General features: G+C 37.3%; 1 protein-coding gene across 3 annotated transcripts in view; it reads left to right on the top strand.

Annotated features, from left to right (window-relative positions):
• Nucleotides 1-23,159, top strand: part of PALS2 (protein associated with LIN7 2, MAGUK p55 family member) — a 60,391-nt gene extending 37,232 nt beyond the window's left edge. For all 3 annotated transcript variants that reach the window (XM_071735688.1, XM_071735687.1, XM_071735689.1), the window contains exons 4-12: nucleotides 4,750-4,902; nucleotides 5,480-5,707; nucleotides 6,414-6,545; nucleotides 8,416-8,515; nucleotides 9,052-9,120; nucleotides 10,094-10,255; nucleotides 12,551-12,753; nucleotides 14,102-14,230; nucleotides 16,367-23,159. In XM_071735688.1, the coding sequence (XP_071591789.1) occupies nucleotides 4,750-4,902; nucleotides 5,480-5,707; nucleotides 6,414-6,545; nucleotides 8,416-8,515; nucleotides 9,052-9,120; nucleotides 10,094-10,255; nucleotides 12,551-12,753; nucleotides 14,102-14,230; nucleotides 16,367-16,543 (1,353 nt within the window). In that variant the 3' untranslated portion in view covers nucleotides 16,544-23,159. The remainder of the gene's footprint in view (nucleotides 1-4,749; nucleotides 4,903-5,479; nucleotides 5,708-6,413; nucleotides 6,546-8,415; nucleotides 8,516-9,051; nucleotides 9,121-10,093; nucleotides 10,256-12,550; nucleotides 12,754-14,101; nucleotides 14,231-16,366) is intronic.
• The last annotated feature ends 412 nt before the right edge of the window (nucleotides 23,160-23,571 follow it).

The following is a 23,571-nucleotide window of genomic DNA, read 5'->3' as shown; positions in this document are numbered from 1 at the left end:
TTGATGCTTTCCCATTATTTGTTGTCTCCAATCATTCTGGTTTTTTATGGAAACTTCTTCTAATGTGTTATCTATCAACATCAGACTTAGTGGTTCACAGTTTGTTGATTCTTCCTTGGAACCCAAGTTTAAAAATCATGTCATGAATATTGCATGCTATGAACAAGATTGCATGCTGCTTCTTTCACGGTACTATTGAGTGAGTCATGGGTAAGTAAGATCATTAAGCTATTTCTAGACCTCTGTACTCCATTTGCTGCAAAACCTGGATGGTATAGAAAGAATTAGATATGAAAGCAAAAGCTTATTTGATGGTTAAGATTGTTTAATGCTGCCCTGAAGAACTAACCTGTCCTTCACTCTGTTCATTCTAAGTCATTAAAAAAAAAAAAAGTCTGAAGCTGTTTTAGCTTGTGGGTTTTCTATTATATTTAAGTTCCTCTTGTGAGGCTTTTAGACTAAAATGTGGATAGAACATTCTTTCTAAGTCCTGGGGAGGAGGCTATATGTCTCTGAAAAGGAAACAAAATTAACTACTTAGGAATTGTGCTATCCATTCTGCTTCATTGGGTGCAAGAAGGCATATTACAAATTTTGCAAGAGGGGACCTTGCAAAACAGGAACACACTGTCATTTGTAATTATAGAAAATATAATTTGCATCCTTTTTCGAGTTCGAGAAATGTGACTTGGCTCCTTTGAAGTTGCATGGGCACCAGTGTGTGACTGTTTTAGAGGCTGGTTCTGTAATTTACAAATGTCACTTTATTGTGGTGTCATCTTAGAGTTGTAACCTACCTCCTCGCGTAAGTATCAAATGTGGCATACAAGTCACTAGTGCATTATATTATCTGATTGAATCATGTAGTGATGAAATTACCAAATTACAGAGCTTAATTTCTTGTACAAATTTTTTACAGAATATACAGTGGGGAGGGACTGGCTTATGGGAGTATGTTGATACTATTGAGGTAGACTGCTTGTCCTCTCCCTTTTCTTTTCTCTCATTCCTTGCCCTTCCACTTTTAACCCGTTCTAGTTTTAACCAAACTTTCCAGGGGTCAAAGTGTGGAAGATATTAAGTTCTTAAAGAGTTTCATGGTATTGATGGCTGGCCATCAGACCAGGGTGTGTCTCTATACACATGCAGAGCATAAATAAGGCTGTAGCTTGTGTTGCCAGAGAGTAGCTGGAGAGCAGAGTAGAGGAGTGGTAAGAGAGGTTAGGTTGCCTCAAGAGAAAAGGGAGGAGCTGAAAGCACTGCACTGCTGGAGCAGTGAACATTCAGAAGAATCACTTCTGACACTTATAGAAGGACTTGTTCATTTCCTTTCACCTTTCCAAGAATTATGCAAGCTGTTCATCTTAAATAGTGGACTCTGCTGGCAATAAAATACTTAATCTGAAAAGCAGCCAATGTTTTCTTCTAATAGTTTGCTTTGTAATGGCCAATTAGCCCTTTAAAATGTTTCATTTAGAAAAGAGATCTCAAGTTGCCTCCTAGACAAATCATAATTTATAGGGTTTTCCCCCGTACATTCATGCCTCCTTACCAGGCCCCCTGATTTTTCTAAGGTCTTAAATTACTTCCTCATTTATCCCGAACAGCCTTTAAAAATGTCTTCTTTTCATGTGTATGTATACAAAAGGATTATCGGGGCCTATGCACAGCTGCCCACAAATACAAAATGGTTTCTTTGAGAAAATTACTTTATTGGTTTCCTGAAAACAGTTAACTCATTATCTTCCCATACCAAACTCTTAATCCTGAAACTTGAGAATCTGTACCAGTTTTGTAAGACTGTTTCCAGCCAGCTAGGTGACAGTATAAACTCCTGAATAACCCTTACGGCCTCCTGGCAAGAGGGGCCATGTGCCTGTATCCACTGTCAGACTACCCTCCAACATTTTATGTGTCTCACAGTTACTTTCATATTTCAGTCTTGTGGTTGAGTGATCTGAGAAATACAGTTGCATGAAAGTCACTTGTTTCTTATAGTTTAGAAAAAGTGATAACCTGTGCTCCTGTGACTCCAGAGCTCCCCTGGAATGTGACTATTCCCGTGCTGGCACTAGAGCACTTGTAAAACCACTATCAAAGTCTACAGAACAACAGGGACTGTTATAATCAGCAGCTATGAAAGAGTTCAAAGCTTCCTCCATAGAGCATACGTATCCAGGATCAGCTGACTGTCCCCAACTGGCTAACTGCATTAAGGTTCTCATGGAAAAAACGGCAATGTTGCTGGAATAAGGCAAGGAGATTCTCTCTGTGCATCACAAGATAGAATGCACAATGGACATACAGTTCTGGGGCAGCCAGTATGTTCCATAGTTCCAGAAACTTAGGATACATTGACTTCTTCATGCTGTGGCTGTACTTAACTTTGACAGGTAAAAAAAGAAATAATAAATTAATAAATAACTAAAGAAATTAAAATAAAAATTAAAAGTTCAGTAAACAAAAAAAAGCATTAAACATCCAAGGCTCTCTACAGTGCTGAATCCAAGTTAAAATTCAAAATTTGTTTTTATAGTGTAATCTGTAAACATTATGAAGCATTGTTTGGCCTATATGGTAACTATTTCCCCAACTATGATCTAACAGAACAATTAAATTACAAACTGGGGGTTGGGGGAAATACACCAAAGCAGAACAGCACTGTGGTCTTGAATTCAGGACTCCTTTCCTAACACTTTAGACCTCAGAAGTACTTAAAATGTTTCCATTCCTCTTTTATGCTCTATATACATGTTTAAATACTAGAATTTAATAAAAAGACTACAGCCCTTGCAAATAGAAGGGAAAAATCTTGTGATGGGATTGTTAAGTAGTAGCTGGAAGAATTAATGCTTATCCATAAAACTGAGTGAATAGATAGGAGCAGATTGTGGAAAGGTATCAGATGTAAGAATTAAAGAATCCTACAGAGCATATTATTTTGAAAAGGATGACACAGACAGTTAGCCTAGTAGTCTTTTTTTGACAGTCGAGTAGAGTAAAATCCATAAATTTTGTTACAGTTAAGGGCACTGATCTGTACAGGCATGGTTATGCACACGGGTCCATCTGAAATCTAGTGATTTGTGGCAGAAAGTTTGGGAACAATTCATTCTAGTATGCAAGCAAAAGGAAAAAACTGGATGTATACTGGAAGTATACCTGGTTTTTATCAATGGTAATGAGTTAAAACATGCATTTGATGCTAATAAGTTTCATTTTGGAAATCTAAAAATCCAAAAATGTTGCTTGCAAACAGAGCTCTGTTCTCTTGGTTTCTGGTTTGGGTGTGTCTTGGATAATGAATAATTAGACTTTCCTACCATGCGAGAGCTGCTTGATTTAAATAAATTATTGGTTTTTTTCCTATTTAATTTGATTTGGTTTCTGTCCACATTATCAGAGCAGCCACAATAAAAGCTGCCTTTCCAGTCCTAATGGCACAGGCAGAAATGATGAATCAGTACCTCCTTTTAATACTAAGTTGAAATAGCAGCAGGATCATTGTGTAGTGTGCAGATTAAAATGATTGTTCAGGTTTGTGACACTTTGAGGGCTGTGTGTGGAGCTTAACACTAAATAATATGATTGCACAGCTCTTAGATGAGAGGTTGCTTACAGATGTAGCTGCATACCAATATTGTTCAATTTGCTTAAATGTTGTCTGCTCACCTGCTCTGCTTTCTAGTAGTTTTCTGTCTATCAGACAGAAAATATCACTATCAGTGATAGTCCCTATACTGACCCTGTCCTTGGTGTCCTCTCTTTAGCTACTTATTTGCCACCAGTCAGTGATCTAGCATAAGACCTTATCTCATGAGGTCACTGTTGAAACAGAGCTTTGTTGGCTGAGGCCTCGTGGGTATCTACTCTGCTTGCTTCCTTTCTCTTCCTTTATCTGTCAGTGAGACTCTCTGTGATACTTTCTATGGTGGCTGTAGGGTGTCCCTTTTCTCCTTCAAAACAGAAAGCCTCTGCTGTCTAATTTCACACGTTTGATCTTGTTTTACCTGTATGTGTTGTCTTATAAACCTTGTATTTAGATCTTATATTTTACAAGAAAATGAAGTCTAAATTGTCATGTCTTCCAAAGATGAATATATTTATTTAAATCTCCTTCTTTTGCTCTCTCTGTATGTGGACTGGTGAAAACACCATAAGGTGTGTGAGCTCTTCTGTTCCACAAGCTGAATTCTGTCAAATAGCATTCATTCGGTGCTAGAGTTCTGCCTTGGCTTTATGCAGACAGAAAGCATTAATTCTGTAGAATGCTAGAAATCCTTTCATACCTGTAATTATCAAAATTACTATGGAGGAAAATTCTATTACATTAAACACAAGTATCAAATGACAAGTTATCTTCATTTTTTATTTTATTATTTTGCAGTGGGTTGTTCATTTACTTTAGCCATTTGCTCAAATACTGTCTCATTAGCTGAAAGACTGTTTTGGTTACTCCTTTTTCCTTCTTCTTCCCTACAAAATCACATATTCCTTCCAGATTAATTACATTTCTCACATACTACCTTAAAAAGAAGCATCTGTATTTACAAAAGAGGGCACACTTGCCATGACAGTAAGCGTATCAGGCTATGTGGGTCATGTATGTCAATTTTATCTCCATGCCACGTGAAGTGTGAGTATTATGATCTGGTCCCAGAAGGGTAGATGCAGTGGTTATTCAACACTAAATCTTTTTGTAAGTGGTTACTTTGTTATTTAAAAAAGGTTTTCTCTGTTCCTTTGCAGTCACTCTTGGAGGCACATGATATTGTGGCTTCAAAATGCTACGATTCCCCTCCTTCTAGCCCAGAAGTCAATAATTCTTCAGTGAACAACCAAATTGTTCCAGTAGATGCTATTCGTATCCTTGGAATTCACAAAAGAGCAGGAGAACCACTGGTAAATAATTGTAGATAAATGTGTCTTTAAAGTGTGACTGAGAACATTTGCATGTGCCTGGTTTCTTGGATGACATTTTTATTATTTCCATTGTTAAGTTGTGTAATTTAATGGGAGATAGGATCAGTAAGGAGAGGTTGAAATAAGATATTTGTATATTCTCCGACCTGTTGTCTTTAAGAAATTATGGGCAATCTAGTGAATAGGCAATCACTAGGCTGAATGATTGCTCGTGTAACTGACTTAAACAACATCTGTGTGGTCCTGATACAAAATGACAGAATTGCATGTAACTAAGAACAATACAGTCATTGTTCAGTCTTATGACAACCTTGTCTGAAAGCAGTTTGTATCACCTGAAGCTTATCTGTGTATTAGAAACCTTTAAAGTGTAGTAACTATTAGTTCTGTTTTCATTGGGATGCATAAAAATATATTTATATTTTTATAGATTATATAAAACATATATGTATATTTCTATATATTTTCAATATATGAAATTTTTTTGCCTGAGATAATGGTAAAATAAAATTGGAATTCAAACAATGGTAAACTAGATGTCACGTTCCTCTTTCAGGGTGTTACATTTAGAGTTGAGAACAATGACCTGGTAATAGCACGAATTCTTCATGGTGGAATGATAGATCGGCAAGGTCTGCTGCATGTAGGTGACATTATCAAAGAGGTGAATGGCCATGAGGTTGGAAATAACCCAAAAGAATTGCAGGAACTGCTGAAAAATATTAGTGGCAGTGTCACTCTGAAGATTCTTCCCAGCTACAGAGACACTGTTATTCCTCAACAGGTCAGTAGCACATTTCTAACAATTCTGTAAAAAGAACTGCTTGGTATCTTATTGCATGAAATTAAGATTTTGCATTAGATATATTTTGATTATTTTATGTGTTTAGTACTAGTAGAAACACAGTACTACAATAGATTATACTTACATTGATTATGTGTTGAGGGAATGTGCTGTATTTGAGGCAGGTGCACTCTTTGCTCCTCAGCCTGGTAGAAAAAAGTCAAAGATGTTTCCAATCTACTGAGTCAACTTACTGTTTCTTCCCCTGCATCAAATTTGAGTCTTGAGCAGTCACATGTCTCGTTTGAAACACTGAGTTTCTGGCAAATATGCTTCATAAGATTCCACAAGCCTTGAAGGCAGGGCTCGCATTCTGAGAACTTGTCAATGTTTTTAAGTTATTTAAAATCAGAATACCAAGCTGTAGACAGTGAAAGGCAAGAATTAGTGTTTTGTCCAAAAAGAACAGTTGGCTTTGTATTTCCATCATGAGGCTACTTCAGCCAAGGTTTGCTCTGCTGATTATTTCTACTCTCTAAGCTGGCCCACGTCAGTTTTTTCAATTTTACTTGCCAAATTCAACTTGTCAAACTTTACTAAAAAAGCTTCTTATGCTGCAGGTAAAGACATTACTTCAGTTTGACAGATAAATTAGTAAAAATTTATTTTATAATGTTTAACCCTTGTAAATTTTTACACATTCCAGGTTTTTGTGAAGTGTCATTTTGATTATAATCCATACAATGACAACCTCATCCCATGCAAAGAAGCAGGTTTGAAATTTTCTAAAGGAGAAATTCTTCAAATTGTAAACCGGGAAGATCCAAACTGGTGGCAGGTTGGTAAAAATATTTAAAACCAAAACAAAGATCTTCAATAGTTGCCTTGTTAATAGACTCTTTAAATTATCATCTACTTCCATTTAACAGTCGACATAAGAAAAAAAATATTTATACTGCAATCTGATTTCAAGCTAATATCAAGACATTACAATTGAAATATTAGAGAAAATAGAATGTTTAAATTGTATATGTAACACTCATTTTGATATTACTACTACTTATTTGTTTTTGTTCTTGTATCATAAGCCTAGACGTTCCGAAATCAGTTTAAGTGGACAATTTCTAGCAGAAAGTCTTAGGCTGACTATGTTAACTGTGGTAAGCCTTCCCTGACAGCAGCTGTGGGAGAAGTGGACCCCTTCCTGAGGGTGGAGTTGAAGAGGGGTGAGAATAGCTATTTGAGAAGCTGTATCTTTTATTTCCACAGTGGTGGTCGATGTCTGTGAACTGTTACATGCATGTTCATAATCAAAGTACTTGGCACTACTCAATTATTAACAGTTCCTACTGCTTTAAGGTTGTATTGCTACATTCAGTCATTTAGTAGAAATGCAATCCAGTGCTTATGCTATTTTTATTTTTCAAGACACTATACACACAATAAGCATCATCAGTGCCTTTGAAAGTGGGATCAGTGAACCTTTAAGACACTAAAAAACTGAGATAATAAAAATTTGAAGTGACGGTGGCAATCTGTGCAGAGAGTTCAGCATTATTAATTTCCCTTTCCACCCCTAAGTTGCTCATCCTTTGTTAGATAACAAGCAATAGTAAGCCAGACATTACTTCAAAGCAGTATATATATGACTACTTTAAAAGCAGTAAAAATACTTGAATATACATCAACAACTGTTGCTGAATTCCTTTGTTCATAAGTGACAGTAATAACAGAAAGAATATAAAGTGGGAGGGAAGGCAGAAACTTTATTACTTCCAAGTTAATTAATTTTAGAAGTCCGACACTTGAGAACTCTAGAGTAGTCTGACATTTAGCTTGCATGCTGCCTTCTGTATTGCCTTTCAAATTCTTCAGCTTGTAAATTGTGGGAGTCCAAGAGAAACAAATCTGAAACAATCAGTGGCAAAAATGAAACCAGTATAATGTGATGAAAACAGTGCTATGTAGAAAAAAAGTTAGTTTTTCCTTGCCTTTTCTAGAAATGCTAGATTGTTTCTGAAAACTTGCTAACTGTGAAAAATGAGTTAGCCATAGGTAAAAACTTGTAAGTTGAAAAGCAGACCATTTCTGTCAGCAAGAGACAGGCCAACCAGTTGTGGAGGAGTATAACATTTTGTAACTGTATGTTTTTATGTGTCCAGCTTGCTGAGAATTGAGCTTGCCATGAAATAATTTTATAGAGAATCTTAGCCAAACTTTCCTTACCAGAAATACTTAAGTTACTAAGATTTTAAATCTGTAGTTTCTTAGTGGAAAAAGCTTGAAGGCATGATTAGGCATGTGTTAGTGGCATTCACTCTTTGTGAAATGGGAGTTAATAGGCTGCATTGGAACCTGTTTGGAGTGGCTCAAGGATACAAAATAAGAGTACTGTGTACTAGAAAGTTTTGTCACTTGAGAGCTCAATGTCTGGAGCCATAGAATTCCATTAAGGATTTTGATGCCAAAACTGTATGACTATAGGAACCATTAATGAGACTTCTATTTTATTTAAGTTACCTGAATTTTAACACTTAATGGCAAGACACAGTTTTGATACCCACATCTTGAGTCTGAATTTCCAAGTCTCAGTAGTAAATCTATCAATACTTACCACTGAGGAACTCTGTGACAATATGAAACACCATGTTGATGAGAAAAACACTTCTCACAAGTTACTTATGATTTTTAATTTTTTTTTTCCCCAGGCTAGTCATGTCAAAGAAGGAGGAAGTGCAGGGCTTATTCCCAGCCAGTTCCTGGAAGAGAAGAGGAAGGCCTTTGTTAGGAGGGATTGGGACAACTCAGGTGAGATTTAATGAATTTCAGGACTAGATTTTCCTCTGACTCCATTTGTTTTGCCTTTCCTGCCTCCTTAGATACTAGAAAACTGCTGTATGACAATACGCAGAATATTGCAAAATGTTAATTATTATTTGACTGAAGAACAAAAAAGGCTAAAGTCTATGCTTAGTTTTCATGATATACAAATAATTTTTGCCATCTGCTGTTAAAATACTAAGTGAGCTGGGAAAGGTATAAGAATTATTCTCTTTATTATGCTTTATAGTGTGTGCTGAATGTTAGTAAATTCAGCATTTTGGATTTTTCTCTGCTTTGTACAAATCTTTCCAGGAAAATTGTTTTTTTTCCTCCGTATTCAGTTCTTACTATAACATCTGATGCATATGAAAATAGATGTGATCTCTTACCTTAGAATATATAAAAATCTAAAATAGTCCTTGTAAATTTAATTAATCTAGATTTGCCTACGTTCATGTAAATAAACTTCAGGAAAATACATTTAACAGAAAAAAACAATTCATCTCAATTTTTATTCCTAGGGCCCTTCTGTGGAACAATAAGCAGCAAAAAAAAGAAAAAGATGATGTATCTCACTACAAGAAATGCAGGTGTGTCTTAATATTACTTAGGAACAAGAGTTTTCCAGCTATCTAAACTTGCAGACTCCAATAAATCCAAATCTGAAAGATTTGCAGCAAAATATTTTATAAATTTGATAGATCAGATAGTTTTTGTGGTTTAAAAGTAATAGTGACCAGTGAAGTTATGGTAGTGCTGAGTACCTCTTTCAGTAGCTTGAAGTCACAGAAGAACTTCATATCAAAAGAAATAAAATAGTGAAAGGTTTGTTGCCAGCCTGTTGAGGGATGTGATCCTTTTGTCCCTCCTCAGCACAGGGGAGGCCAGAGCTGCAGTGTGCAGGAGAGACATGGACATACAGTGGTGAAGGGGCTGGAGCATCTCTGCTGTGACTCAAGGCTGAGAAAGCTGGGACTGCTCAGCCTCAAGAAGAGAAGGCTCAGGGGGATCTTATTATCTTATCAATATGTATAAACACCTGAAAGTAGGGTTACTCCTTTTGGGGGAGCCCAGTGGCAGGACTAGAGGCAGTATCAAGAAGCATTTTCTCCACTGTGCTGGTGACTGAGCACTGGCACAGTTTTCCCAGAGAGGTTGTGAAAACTCCCTCCTTGAAGATACTCAACAGCCATCTGGGTGTGGTCCTCAGTAACCATCTCCAGAGGTTCTGGTTGAGTGGGGGGTTGAATCAGATGATGTCCAGAGGTGTGTTCTGACCTCAACCATTCTGTGATTCTGTGAAAAATCACAAATTGTTAATCACAGTGCTCCCATTCTGACCAATCTTGAATTTTCTGCTTAGAAGTAAAGGTAATAATCTGAGTTTATGCTGTCCATTTTTTCCCATGCCAATTTAAAACAAGAAAGCTTGTATCAGATTTAATGCTCTTTGAGAACCATTTATATCCACATGTGGTCTGTTGATACATAGGACTGCTTAATTTTTTTTTTCCTACAGTATTGACTGTGTATTAATTAGTTTTTGTACACTTCTCAATGTAGAATTTGATCGTCACGAAATCCAGATCTATGAGGAAGTAGCCAAAATGCCTCCTTTTCAGAGGAAAACACTGGTCTTAATTGGGGCCCAAGGAGTGGGGCGAAGAAGTTTGAAGAACAGGTTTATAGTACTGAATCCCACTAGGTTTGGAACTACAGTGCCATGTAAGTTGTCAGCATTTCTACTGCAGTATCATACTTTGAGTCTCTCATTATCAGAAAAATGCATGATGATTATCCCAGTGACTCAAGAGGGGAGTCATCTAGTCAAAGTATAAAACTGGTAGAGAGTGGGAAAAGAAATGTTCTTTGTCTTCTCAGACAACTGGACTAACCTATGATGCCAGTGAAAATATTTGAAACTATCAGTTAAATGTTGCTGATACTGCAGAAAAACAACTATTGTATGTGCAGTATTTCAGTCTGATAGATTTCTTCATTATCAGTAGCCATCAGTTAGTGAGGGGATTCTACAAGCTCCTAATAGCCTTCTGTAATGAGCAGCCAATGGAGTTGCTCAGGTCTCCTGTTTAATTTTCCATCTGTAGAAGCATGCACTTTAGTACTAGAAGTGTAGGGAAAAGCAGCAAACTTCCATTCAAACTGAAGTGTTTTATGATCTCAAAAATTTGCACAATAATCTGATGTTTTAATACCTCTATCCTCAAATCCATCATTTCTTTTTTTCTCCTTAGCAACTTCAGAAAAAGTCACCCCTTACTGAAGTATTTTCTTGCCTTCCTTCCTGAGAGCTATTTTGCTCATTCTTAAGATTTTTGTGCTCTTTTAACTGCCCCCTCCTATTTGACTGCTGACCAGAGAAGTCCACCCTAGCAGCATTATATTCTTGACACCTGCTTTTCAGAATTTCAAGAATAGTGTGTTCCCTATTGTGTTCCCTCACTGTTCTCAGTGAGCAAGAATTAGATCTGGTAATAGGAGAGGAGGGACAGGTCTTACAGATAAATTGTGGAACATGAAAGAAACAGTCTCTCTCATTTACTGAATCTCTGACACCTAAACTGGCCAGGGCACCAAGAATGGGTGTGTGTGACTGATAACAAGATTCACTTCTCAGTGTTCCTTTTTAAGAGAAATCTGGTAATAATAATGAAAAATAATAGTAATCTCATCATTTTATGTTGGCAAAATAGTAAGAGTTTTTATAACATCTAAAATTTTTTATTACCTTTTAAAAAAACCCTTAAAATTACTGGCTTCTCTGAAATGGAATGTGTGTGCTTAAATACATATAAGTAATGCAACACAGTGTTAAAATGCCTTTACTTAGAGCTCTTGAATGCCCTTCAAAGGCATGAAGTTAACCTTTCCAACCTAGCAATCTGACAGTGTCATCTTCTGGCTGTAAGTGTTAAAGCTCATTCTCTAAAATTAATTTCAAACTGATATTATAATTTTTGTGGTATTAACCATTGTAGTTTTAATCTTTCTGTAGAATTTTGGGTAAAACTAGATGTTCTAGAAACATGCTTATTGCTAACAGCTTCAAAAGATAATTTCTCCTGAATTTGAGTTTTCTGTAATAATGAAGCTGAGAGGAATTCCTGGAGGGCTGCACCAAGTGCTGATGTGGCACCAAGTTGTGATCCAGGTATTAGTACCAAAGAGATCCATTCACTGTTATGTTTAATATTTCTGGAGTTCAGATTTAGTTAAATAAAAGTAGTGGGCAGATAATAGGGTGAAAGGACAGCAAAATTGGTAATAACCTGATATTTTATTTTGTATGATGCTGCCTTATTTTACTTTTTATTTTATTTTTATTTTCATTTTCTGTCTTGAATAATGTCTGTACTGCACAGTGTTGCCACTACCCAAGATAGTTGCTATTTTACTTAAATACTGGATTTAATCTCTCTGCAGAAAAATTAGCTTGATTTAAAGGAGGGCAAGTTGTCCTGGAAAGCAGCATTAGCTGTTCTCCACTGAGGTTCTGCTACAGTTCTGGGCTTCTTCTGATACTTAAGCTTTGTTTATAGCTCATTCAGGTAATTCTACCCTGAATAACAGCAAATACAGTGAGCAAAGCATCTGCTCAGGTTTGGCAGGGGAGGTGGGGCAGATTTTGGTGTGTTCCCAGCAGTGTATTTGGGAATTAAGTTTCCATTTGATTTTCAAGTCACTTAACTAATTATTTTATTAAGTGAATAAAAAAGATTATATTAATGAGTATTTTATATGGTGGGAAGGAGTGTAAACCAAAGGAAATAAGCAAAGGGGTGGGTAAGCAACATATAAGGGAAGAATAGAAATAAAGGGCAGGGGAGGGGCTGTGTCCAGCTTTGAAACATACACTAGAAAAATTTACTGTTGTCTATGGTACAATTAAAATTGTATATTAATGTTTATTATACTCTCCCTAATATAATAGTCCAGTTTCATATTTGTATTCCAAATATAAAAAGAAAACAAATTTATGTTTGGTTTTTTTTTGTGTAGTTACTTCCCGAAAGCCAAGGGATGATGAAAAGGATGGACAAGCATACAGATTCGTGTCACGAGCTGAAATGGAAATGGATATTAAAGCTGGCAGATACTTAGAACATGGAGAATATGAAGGAAATCTTTATGGAACCAAAATTGATTCCATCCTTGAAGTTGTTCAGACAGGAAGGACCTGCATCTTGGATGTGAATCCACAGGTATATATAATTTATAATGTTACATGACAAGTGTTGTCATGTTGTATTGTGGGTTCACTGGCTGGACACCGGGTGCCCACCAAAGCTGCTCTGTCAAACCTTCTCAAATGGACAATGAGGAAATACAATGAAAGGCTCATGTGTTGAGATCAAGACAGGGAGAGATCACTCACCTGTTTTGTCACAGGGAAAACAGACTCGAGCTGGGGAAATCAGTTTAATTTATTGCCAACCCAATCAAAGTAGGGTAATGAGAGTTAAGACAAGTCTTAAAACACCTTCTCCCCACCACTCCTTTCTTCCCCAGTGCAACTTCACTCTGGAATTCTCTACCTCCTTTCCCTTCAGCTGTACTGGGGTATGAGGAATGGGAGTTGTGGTCAGTTCATCACAGGTCATCTGTACTGCTCCTTCCTCCTGAGGTGTGGACTTCCTCAAAGTGTGAGGACTCCTCACACTCTTCCTCTGCTCCAGTGTGGGGTCCTTCCAATGGGAGACCTTCATGAGCTTTTCCAAATGGGTCTTCCTGCAAGCTGCAGTTCTTCATGAACTGCTCCAATGTGGATCCTTCCAGGGAGTTGCAGTCCTTCAGAAGCAGACCCACTATGGGGGTCACAAGTCCTGCCAGAAAACCTGCTCCTGAGTGGGCTTCTCTCTCCATGGGTCTGCAAAGTCCTGCAGCAGCCTGCTCCATCACTCTCTTCCCATGGATCACAGCCTCCTTTGGGCTTATGTCTGCTCCAGTGTGGGATCCTCCATGGGCTGCAGGTGGATACCTGCTCCACCACAGTTGCTGTTGTGCAGTTTTCCCCTCTCCCCTTTTCTAAATATGTTATGACAGAGGTCACTGATGGGCTTATCCTTGGTCAGCAGTAGGTATGTCTTGGAGCCAGCTGGCATTGGCTCTATCAGACATGGGGAAAGCTTCTAGCAGTTTTGCAGAGTAGCCCCCCCCCCCCACCAAAACCTTGACACACAAATCCAGTACAAGTATAAAGTTGAAGAGGTGGGTCTTTAAATTTGCAGACTTCTTACCTGGTTTAAAGTTTATTGTATCAACTGAATTCTAGCTTTTGTGGCACTCATATGGAATGACTTAGATGGGAAGAAAACAGCTTATGGAGTCTTGCAGAATAGTAAATAATCTTTTCAGCCAAGGAAAGAATGATATTGAGCATTTCAAAAGGTAGTGTAGGAATTTTTAAAACAGAAATATGAATCTTTACGATGTGTTTCTGCTGATTGTAACAGACTGTAAGTGTTCTGGAGTGCCCCTTAAGTAGTGGCAACATACAGTGAGTCATTCTCATACCTACTTGTTTTTTTTTTTCTTTTTCTTTGCTTCTAGGCCCTGAAAATACTGAGGACTTCAGAATTCATGCCCTATGTAGTGTTTATTGCTGCTCCAGAGTTGGAGACTTTGCGTGCAATGCACAAGGCTGTGGTAGATGCTGGAATTACAACCAAACTTCTCACTGTAAGCAGATTATTTTAAATTTAGTTTGTTTTGAACTGGATGTTTTTAGATTTTTTCACTTTTTTTTTTTACATTTTATTTTAAATGGAACTTGTTCTGAAGGTAATGTCTCCAAGAAACATGGAAGACTTTTGCTGATTATTTAGGAGAAGCTAATAAAATTCTCTATATAAGGCAGATTGCTTCTTTCTGAAAAACAGATTCCTTAGAGGAAAGTGTTGATTACAAAAACTACTTGAAATGTGTTCTTTAGGAAGTGTCACCTTTGATTATTTGAAGCAATTGGTAGATAGGTGACGGTGGGAATTGCTCTTCTATGTAAATTTTCCTTCACTTTCCTCATCTCTCTCCCCCAAAACTTTTGTTCAGGTTTGTCCTGTAACATAGGTGTGCTTTAAAAATGGAATCTGTAATGCTTAGGAAAGATATTGCAGCCTGCTTAAAAAAACACCACTACCAGAATGCAGAATGCAGAGTGCAGGTTGGCCTCATTCCCACATGCTGCACTGAGAATGGCTGAGAGCTGCCAGAAGTAGAAATGTTAAATAACTCCTCTTCCCCCTACCTTCCTTGGATTTGTCATGTAAAGCCAAGTGGCACATTTTATTCAGCAGTTCTTCTCTCCTTCTCTGAGACATGCAGCAAATCATAAATATTCTGTAAGGGCATGAACTTGCCCAGCTGCAGGACTAAAGCAGCTAAAGCTGAGATAGTAGCAGTATCTTGTGCAATGCTGATGGGGCATTCACAACAATAAAATGAGGTGGGTTACTGTCCACCAAATGAATATGGCATTTTTAAGGTATTTTTTTTGTTTGTTTTTAGGTTTGGGTTTTTTTTTTTCAAACATGTGAGATCTTTTTAACCACATGAGATACTGCCCAGTCCTAGCCATGGGTTCTGTTTATTATAGATTTTTGGGCACTTTGCCTTTCTTCCTTCCTACCCCAAATGAACTCTGTGTTTTGTGATGCAAATACTAGAAGGAAAAGTTAAAACTGTCCAGACCAGGATAAAATTAATTTCCTTCACTTTCTCATATTTGATTCCCCAAGGGACATCCTTGCCTTTGTTTCATTTGTCCTTATGAATAATAAAGAGAATGGTTACATTTAAAATATGCATTCATATATTGTTACAGATTCTAAATTGCAATATAAAGAGTATGATTTCCCATTTCATATTCTTGAATTTCCTGAACAAATGAAAAACAAATGTCATTTAAAGTATTACTTTCTGCTTGCAAGTGGGTCTGTCTACAGCATTTCTAGCTGTATGAAATCACTCAATTGCAAAAATTCTGGGTTTTTTTGTGCTACATTGGCCTGTCTACCACATTTACTGTGAAGAAAAGGCTATTTGTAAACTTTTTCATTTTGGTTTTGTATTTACAACTGTATCAGGACTTGAAAATACTAAAATAAATATTATCAAGGGGACAAATCTCATAACTGCCTACAAAAAAATTGCTTTTGTCCAGAAGTGGAGCAATTTTATAAGATTAAAAGAAAACGAATGCCCTTCATGAAGACTTCACAATGTAGGAATATAAGTTTCCTGACTCTTTGCATCTCATGTCAGAACTAAAATAATGCAGCAGTAGTTTACAGATGAGGAACTGATGTCAGGTGAGCAAGGCTGAAATGGAGCCTTTAAAAACAGTAAGGTATTTTAGAGCTTTAGTCTACTAGAAATGTACAATTGTCCTTCATTTCATACCATTTTAATTCTTGGATTTTTTAGTGCTTTCTGTGGAACAAAATGGGGCATAAATACAGTTGCATAACTGATTGACTCAGCCACTCCTAAAGCATTAATTTTTTTCTGATTGAATCATCAGTTCACATAGATAATTATTAACTGCCTGTTGTGCACACTTGTGCTTCTTTTGACTTCCTTAAAAACTGCAAGACCTGGAAGCATTTGGCTGCCATACTGAACATTATTGGCACCATTCGTAGCATTTTCAGCCCATTCAGTGCAGCTTAGCTTAGTGGACTTACTATAAGTGAAAACTTTTATTTTGAAAATATACTCAGTATATAGCTTTTAGTTGCAGTATGTACTGAAGGGACAATATTTGGAAGGATTTGCCAAGTCTTCTGTTCTGAGTGATCTTGAACATCTCTTTGACAGGACACTGATTTGAAAAAAACAGTGGATGAAAGTGCCCGGATCCAACGAGCCTACAACCACTATTTTGATCTGACCATTGTCAATGACAACCTGGACAAAGCCTTTGAGAAGCTGCAGACAGCGATCGAGAGACTGAGGCTGGAGCCACAGTGGGTCCCAATTAGTTGGGTATATTGAGAATTTTCAAGAGGAGCTCAAGTAACAAATCACATCACTGCAGCAAACACGCTATTACGATGTTGTGTAGATACCAACAATAACCTATGGCACCTGTGCATTTTTACTCTGTGTATATTCAAAAGTACACTGTTCTGAATTTTTATAAAAATGTTGAAGTGAAAGTGTACTTAAATATGTAATTTATTTTAATTTTTCTAACTTTTTACAGATAACCTTTCTATTCATATCACACGAAGGAAATGCGTTTAAGCATTTTTATATGTTTTGATTTAGTACCTTTGCCTTTTTCATCTAAGAAACCTTTGATCATTCACTTCAACATTTGCATCTTAGTCTTACATTTTCACTGTGATTTAAAAAAAGGATACTTGAAACAACTTTTGTAAAACCTGTTAACGTCAGTATTTAACTGGTCAAACGTCTATAGCTCTTAGGAGAAAAGAACATTAATTTGATGAGGTTTTTTTTTCTTCCTTAAAGAAATAACTACTTCATGGGAGCAGAATATTAAATATTTAAAGCAGCAACCAAGACACAGCTCTATTGCTCCAGTGTCTTTTGGCTTAATGTTGGTGCATTCTGGATGTTCCATAAATTCTATTCTTGATGTCTCTTGATTTAGACAGCTGTGGTGTGGGTTCCCTTACATTTGTCTCTTGAATACTTTGCAAGCTGTTTATTAGGCTGTTCTTGGGAGCCAGCCTGTTAACCCATTATTGTTGAAGTACTGACATTGGAAAGCTTTTACATGGGGTAATTCAGTGCAATTTGAATAATGGTGAAGTAGAGAGGGAACCTGATAATGCCTTGTAGAGTGATGCTTAAAGTTTAGGATTATTTAATCACACTTGTGAAAACATATTGCTAAAAAAAAAAAAAAAAAAGGCACGTTTTCCTTTCTTAGGACATTGTTTTATATTTGTATAGTGATCTGTGGCTTAATTTCCTGTGAGATCTAGCTGGGTTCTATATTATCTTTTTGAATATTTGTATGTGATCAACTGCTGTATTTTTAAGAGTCTGATGCAATGGAATTTCTGGGCTTTTTGTTTGCATTTTTCAATAGGTAGCTTGTGAACTCAAAGCTTGCAGCTAAAAAGCAATGTTGTTTATACCTTTTGCTTTGCAACATATTTATTTACTTTCGTTTAGTGACAGTTTTCCCCTTTGTAGGTTCATTGATATAATTCATGTTAGAATCATATAATTGAACACCAGGTTGGAAGGGACCTCAGGGATCATCTGGTCCAACCTTTAGAGGCTAAACCTTTTAGGCTCATCGATCAAAACATATTGATGTAAATTTCTGCTTAATAAGAACAAAGCTTAGCTTGTGGCTTGTGATCCTATTTTATATTACAGTGTCAGCTGTTGTATATAGCAACATTCACCATCACTCACCAGGCTGGGTGTCTAAACTGAAGTCATCTACTTGTTTAATTGCTCTTCCATTTGGTGACAGGCACCTGGCTTCTTAAATGTTTTCCATCACCAAAGTGTGACACGGAATGCTATTGTAAGGCAGCTTCCTCAGAACTGTTTCTGAAAGAAAAGAGGCTTAGACACTGTAAAAGAGTATTGTTTCCTGGGGCTCTTAAAGACTTGTATGTGCACAAGGAAAAAAAAGAATGGAGTTATTGCAGTATAGGAAAAGTGTAAGTCTCAAAAAAACCCTTAATCACCAGTATAATACAGATGATTTTAAAAAGCCTATAAAGTTGATTGTTGAGGGGGAATAGGAGCAGGGGAGGCTTAAGATCCCAGTGTATGTGGAAAAAGTCTAAACTGTGTCTAACACAAGTAATCTTTGTGGCTCTTCATACAGATATTTCAGTCTTGGAATGAACCTGAAATTCTTTAAGTTTGTACCACTACTTTGTTTCATTGTTAAACTGTCCAGGATGAGTTTTCTCTGCTTTTGCTTCAAGTTAGGCAGGGCTTTTGACAGTGGCACCAGCATGAGGCTTCTGTTTTCCTTACCCAGGAGACATGTTCTGTGATCCTGTTGCTCAGAGGCTGCTTTGAGACACGGATTGAGTGCTTTATGTAGGAGCAATCATAGCAGAGCCATTCTAATGATTTGCTATTGGCATTCTCTGCTGCAGGTGACTAAACTGTGTTTGTATGCTGTGTAATAGGAGACCTACATAAGCTGTAAATAAGATATGCTATCTGATGCCTTTTCAGTGAGTTAGAAAATACTCTATTTGCGATGCCAAAAGTGGGCTGAGCTCACTCTTCCTCAATGAATGGAATCAGAAGATTCTTCAGTTTCCACACCATACTACTTCATATTGCAATTACGTTTATTTTTTCCCCTGTAAATTTACTTAACCAAACGAAACACATGAAACACAGGCACCAAGGTTCAGCTAGGAAAACCTTTATGCTCCTTCTATTCCATCCCAGAGAAAATAGTGTGATAAGAGCCTCCCTTGCAGGCATTCTCCACATAGCCATGCCTTTCAGCACAGGCTCACACAGTGGTTTTAAATCAGGCAGTTAGCATAATGGAGCCCAGGGGATGAGCATTTGGTGGTTTTTATGTAGTGAGAAGGACAATTTTGAAGCAACAGGAGAAGATGTCTTGCTCAGGTTGCATGCAAAGAGCATATCAAAGTGTCTGTGGGTTTTAACTGGATGTCCACATGCAGGTTGTAAGGGAAAAAGCAACCCAAAACATGACACACCTTGCATAGATTAATTAAATCTTGAAAGCAGAGTTCAGATTGGCAGGTATATAATGTTGGAGTGGGGAGAAGGGGTTGGGTTGGTTTAGTGGTGGTGGGTTTTGTTTTGCGTTTTAGCACAATCTGATTTTCATCAGATACTCTGCTTAGTTTGTCGCTTCCTGTTAGGATGACTAATATGACTGTTACTTTTTTCAAAAGAAACAAAGAACATTCTTGGTAGTTGTTAGGATGATGGTGCCATTTTAGCCAGATACACGGCGGTGACAGTCTTGACCTGTTTGGCCATGCTACATCAGTTCTGAGAGACCTGTAGGTTGTGCAATTAGGGGAGAAGGAGACAATGAAAGGCTGGCTTTGAGCAAGGGGAAATCATTTGAGTATCTGGGGGGAGGGAAGGTTAAAATAACTAAGATTTAATGTGTTTCATTCATTTTCCAGATACTAACAGGAAAACTTTACATTGACTGTTAATGATAATAGGTGTGTCTGAGCGAGGTGAAGATGCTGCTAAATGTTTAAGATATGTGGTATGTATCACAAGATAAATATTTAAGTAGTTTAGAAAAGTAAATTATCAAATAGTTGTCTGTGTATATGTATGTATGTATGTGGGTGGTGAAACAAAAAATGCTCATGTCTGCTATTACATTACAAAGCTACCATGACTTAGTCCAGAAATGTACCTGCATGTGAGACTTTAGAACTGGTACACTTCTCTACCTGGTTTATTGTGTTTACTAATGTATATTTTTCTAAATATACAGATATTTCAATCTAAAAATTCTATATTTATCTGTAATTTCTATCTGGTTTGGACAGTGCATGAGGTGCTGTAAAATTCTGTACATAGAGACTTATAGAAGAAACACTGTAGTTGCCCTGTGAATGAAAAGTAATACGTAAAAGTACAGTGAGTATGCCAAGACCCGTAAGTTATTTCCTTAAATGCATCAAAAATTCCTTTTAAGTGTGCACCAGACTCAACTTTAATGTAAATACTTTGGTGCATGTGTACCCAAGTGATTACCTTGCTGTCTCTAGATGTTACACTAGCAGGTCTACTTTAGGTTCTACATCATGTGGCAAGATGCAGTCAATTAAAATTTAAGAGGATCATTATAATGAGATCTGTCATCATGCATAGATCTATAAAGTTCTTTCAGAATGTTCTGCCAATATAAAATGCTGGCAAAATTGGAGCAGAATGACAGACTGTGGTAGCTGAGGGAAATGGAATTTATAACCAAGGCAGTATCTGCAACCCAGGCTGTGTTCTGAGATCAGTGCAGCTCTGTGTGCTCAGCCATGCAAAGCTTTTGTGGAGCAGGGTGGCAGATCAGCTCATCACTTCTGAATTGGTGTTTATATAATCTGTCACATCTTGGATAGGCTCAAAATGTGACACGTTTTTTTTTTTTCCCCAGTCCTCTGTACAATTTTAACCCATTGCATGTCCTTAGATTCACATGGAAATGACTTGCAGGAGTACAAATTGCTTGCAGCTCAGTGTTAAAAGTCACCTGGTTTTTCTTTGCTTTGAAGAGAGTGATTCAGAAATAGGAAACTAGGGAGAAATAGGGAACTTTTTATTTTTTTCTTTTAAGCACAGAAAATTCCTGGCTAGGTCTGCTTTGGTTTCCTATCCAGTTTTTGTGGCTGTTGCTTCTTTCTTCAGACTGAATTTTGAGGCTGATGCTGTTTCTTGCTACACTGATTGTGCCTACTGCAGTAGATGGATTCCCCACCACTCACTGAGCCTGTAGGTACAGCTGTAAAACAAACTACAGGTGGAAGTCTGCTGCATCTGCCATGCAACTGTTTGCAGTCCCTTTGCTTCACGTAGGGCTTCCTCCCTCACCCACATTCTGAAGAGCTGAAGCACTGCAGTGTTATTGCCAAACTTCTGATACTGCTTTTGTGAAAGTGGTGAGAAAGCATTTATTGATGTCTGGGTAGTGGTTATTGGATAGAAAGAGTTGTAGTCTGTAGGCCTCTTGCCTTAAATACCCCTCTGGCTGTCAGTCCCTGCATCTCCTGAGCCATTAAAAGGATTTCCATAGTTAAAGGTATTTTAAATTGCTTTCCGTGACAGACTGTCACTACTGAAGGTGGTAAAGGCCAATTCTTTTTAATTTCTTTTTTTTTTTGTTTGGTTTTTTTTTTAGCCTACCCTTGGTTTTTGTGTATTTTTACAAGCTTACTGATAGGAATTGTCTGGGATTCTCAGCTTGTGTCTTGGAGAGGAACAGGTTGTCAACGTAAACATCGGTATTTAAGACTGGTAGAACTTAAATGTTATCAGTCCCAAGACCAGAAAGATGCTGGGGGCAGGGAGGAAGTGAAAACACTTGTAAAATAACCAACTTTCAAAGGCAGCTTTGGCTTCCAAACATATGTTAAGTGTGCTCATGTGCACACACATATAAATACATACAAGTACTCTAAGTAACTCAGACAGCATCTGATAATTTACCTGAAGGCTTCACAGTGGGATATTATGCCACAAACTTTCACGTGTTGTACTGCTGCATTCTCAGTTAAGTTGCTGGCACTGCAGCTTTAATTTACCTGTAGATTTATAACAAACTCCAGCTTGGTGAAGGCTGATAAGCAGTTTCACCTCCAAATAACTGTTTGGGTTTTCTTTTTTTTTAAAGCAAAGTTTCAGCATTATTTGTATTTTATAGAATAAATTACACTTAATGTAAATGTGAACTTGGTTCTTAGTATTTGTAACTCTTCCTCGTGCTAGCTGGGTATGGAGATCCTTCTGCTGCCAAGGCAGTGTGGTCAGATGTGGGATACTTAATGACCAGCCTGCCAGGCTAATGTAATTAAAATAGTCCTGGAAACACTTTATTCCATTTATCCTTTTCCTTTTAATGTCATTAGCTCCATGCTAATGCTTGTCCTTGCAAGGCTGTCCCTCCTCACAGCTAATCCAAGTATTACTCCGTAAGTAGTCAACACTTACCTAGAATACAATAAAACCTCTTCCAAAAACCCCAAGGAACTTCTCTATTGTTGACCTCTTACACGATGCATAGTGTAGAGAAAAGTGAACACTGCTGCTTTGTACAGTTCTGGGCAGGGCTGGCGGCAAAATTCTGGGCTGCAAAAATGTTTTGAGGTTTTTCTCCCTTGGTTTAGATTTGTACATTGTTAGATATGGAGATGATAACTGACTGAAATGTATTTTTCCTCCTTCAAAAATGCATGCTGCACATTCCTTCCCCCTCATCATGCCTTATTTTGCCTGTGTGAAACACCTGCGTACTGTGGCGTGAGAAGGGGAAATCACTTCCTTAGGTTTTAAAATACAATCAGTTTTGCCACTTTCCCACTCCAGACTGGGCTAAGAACTGTAAAATCTTGGTGAAGTGTTTGGATATCAATGTGTATTAGAAGTCTCTCACCGTGCATTTCTTACCTTGCTTGTTCTCACAAATGCTTTTGCCTGTTGGAAGCTCTTGTGGGACTTTTTTTTTTTCTTTTTTTTTCTACAGCATATTAAATTAGACTGGATTTGACATTTGTAAAACTTTAAAAACTGCTCTCCTGTAAAACCACTTTCTTTAGCTGAAAAAATCCTACAAAAAATCTTAACTATTAGCTAAACTTTCTAATGTAAACATGAAGATGATTTAGTACCTAGGTGTTGTTTGAATACAATCCTGTAGAGCAGGCCTAGGAGATGGGACTTGTTAGCGTTTTGATTTCATATTGATAAAAGTCAGCTAATACATGGGACATTTTTAAATTGTGACTTGTTTTCTAAAACCCCTGTTGTCTTTTTCACAGCTAATATTTTCACAGTAAACACAGCCAAACATAAAAATGTTAATGTATAAATTGTGAAATTCTGTTAATTCCCAACAAAATATTTTTGTATATAATAAAGATTTAATATTGAAAAAACAGATGTAATTGGCTTTTCTCTTTTTTTTTCTTTTTTTTTTTCTCTTTTTGGGTCATACTCTTAAATTTTAGCTAAATAAGGAAGTTATCAAGCAATGTGTGCACATCTGCCTCTGAAGTGATCCTTTCCTGCTGAGCATTTGCTCCACATTAACACACACAAAGCTCTCTCTTCTTGTACACCCGTGTGTCCATGTGCTGGTACCAAATGGAACACTGACTCCTCTGCACAGACCCAGCTTTGCACTCAGTGCTGCTGTTTTTTTGGGTTGGTTGGTTGGTTTTTAGTGGAAGGACATCAGGGGCACACCTGTGCTGCAGGTGTAGAGTGTTCAGGCCTCATTTAGTGCTCACAGTTCAGAAAAGCAGCATTTGAGTGGGTCTTGTTCAGCTTGATATTCCTGAATGTGCCAA

This window comes from Heliangelus exortis, chromosome 2 (genome assembly GCF_036169615.1).
Source record: "Heliangelus exortis chromosome 2, bHelExo1.hap1, whole genome shotgun sequence".
NCBI classification, from domain to species: domain Eukaryota; kingdom Metazoa; phylum Chordata; class Aves; order Apodiformes; family Trochilidae; genus Heliangelus; species Heliangelus exortis.
Note: the sequence above shows the minus strand (reverse complement) of the source record. Positions and strands in the feature narration are given on the sequence as shown.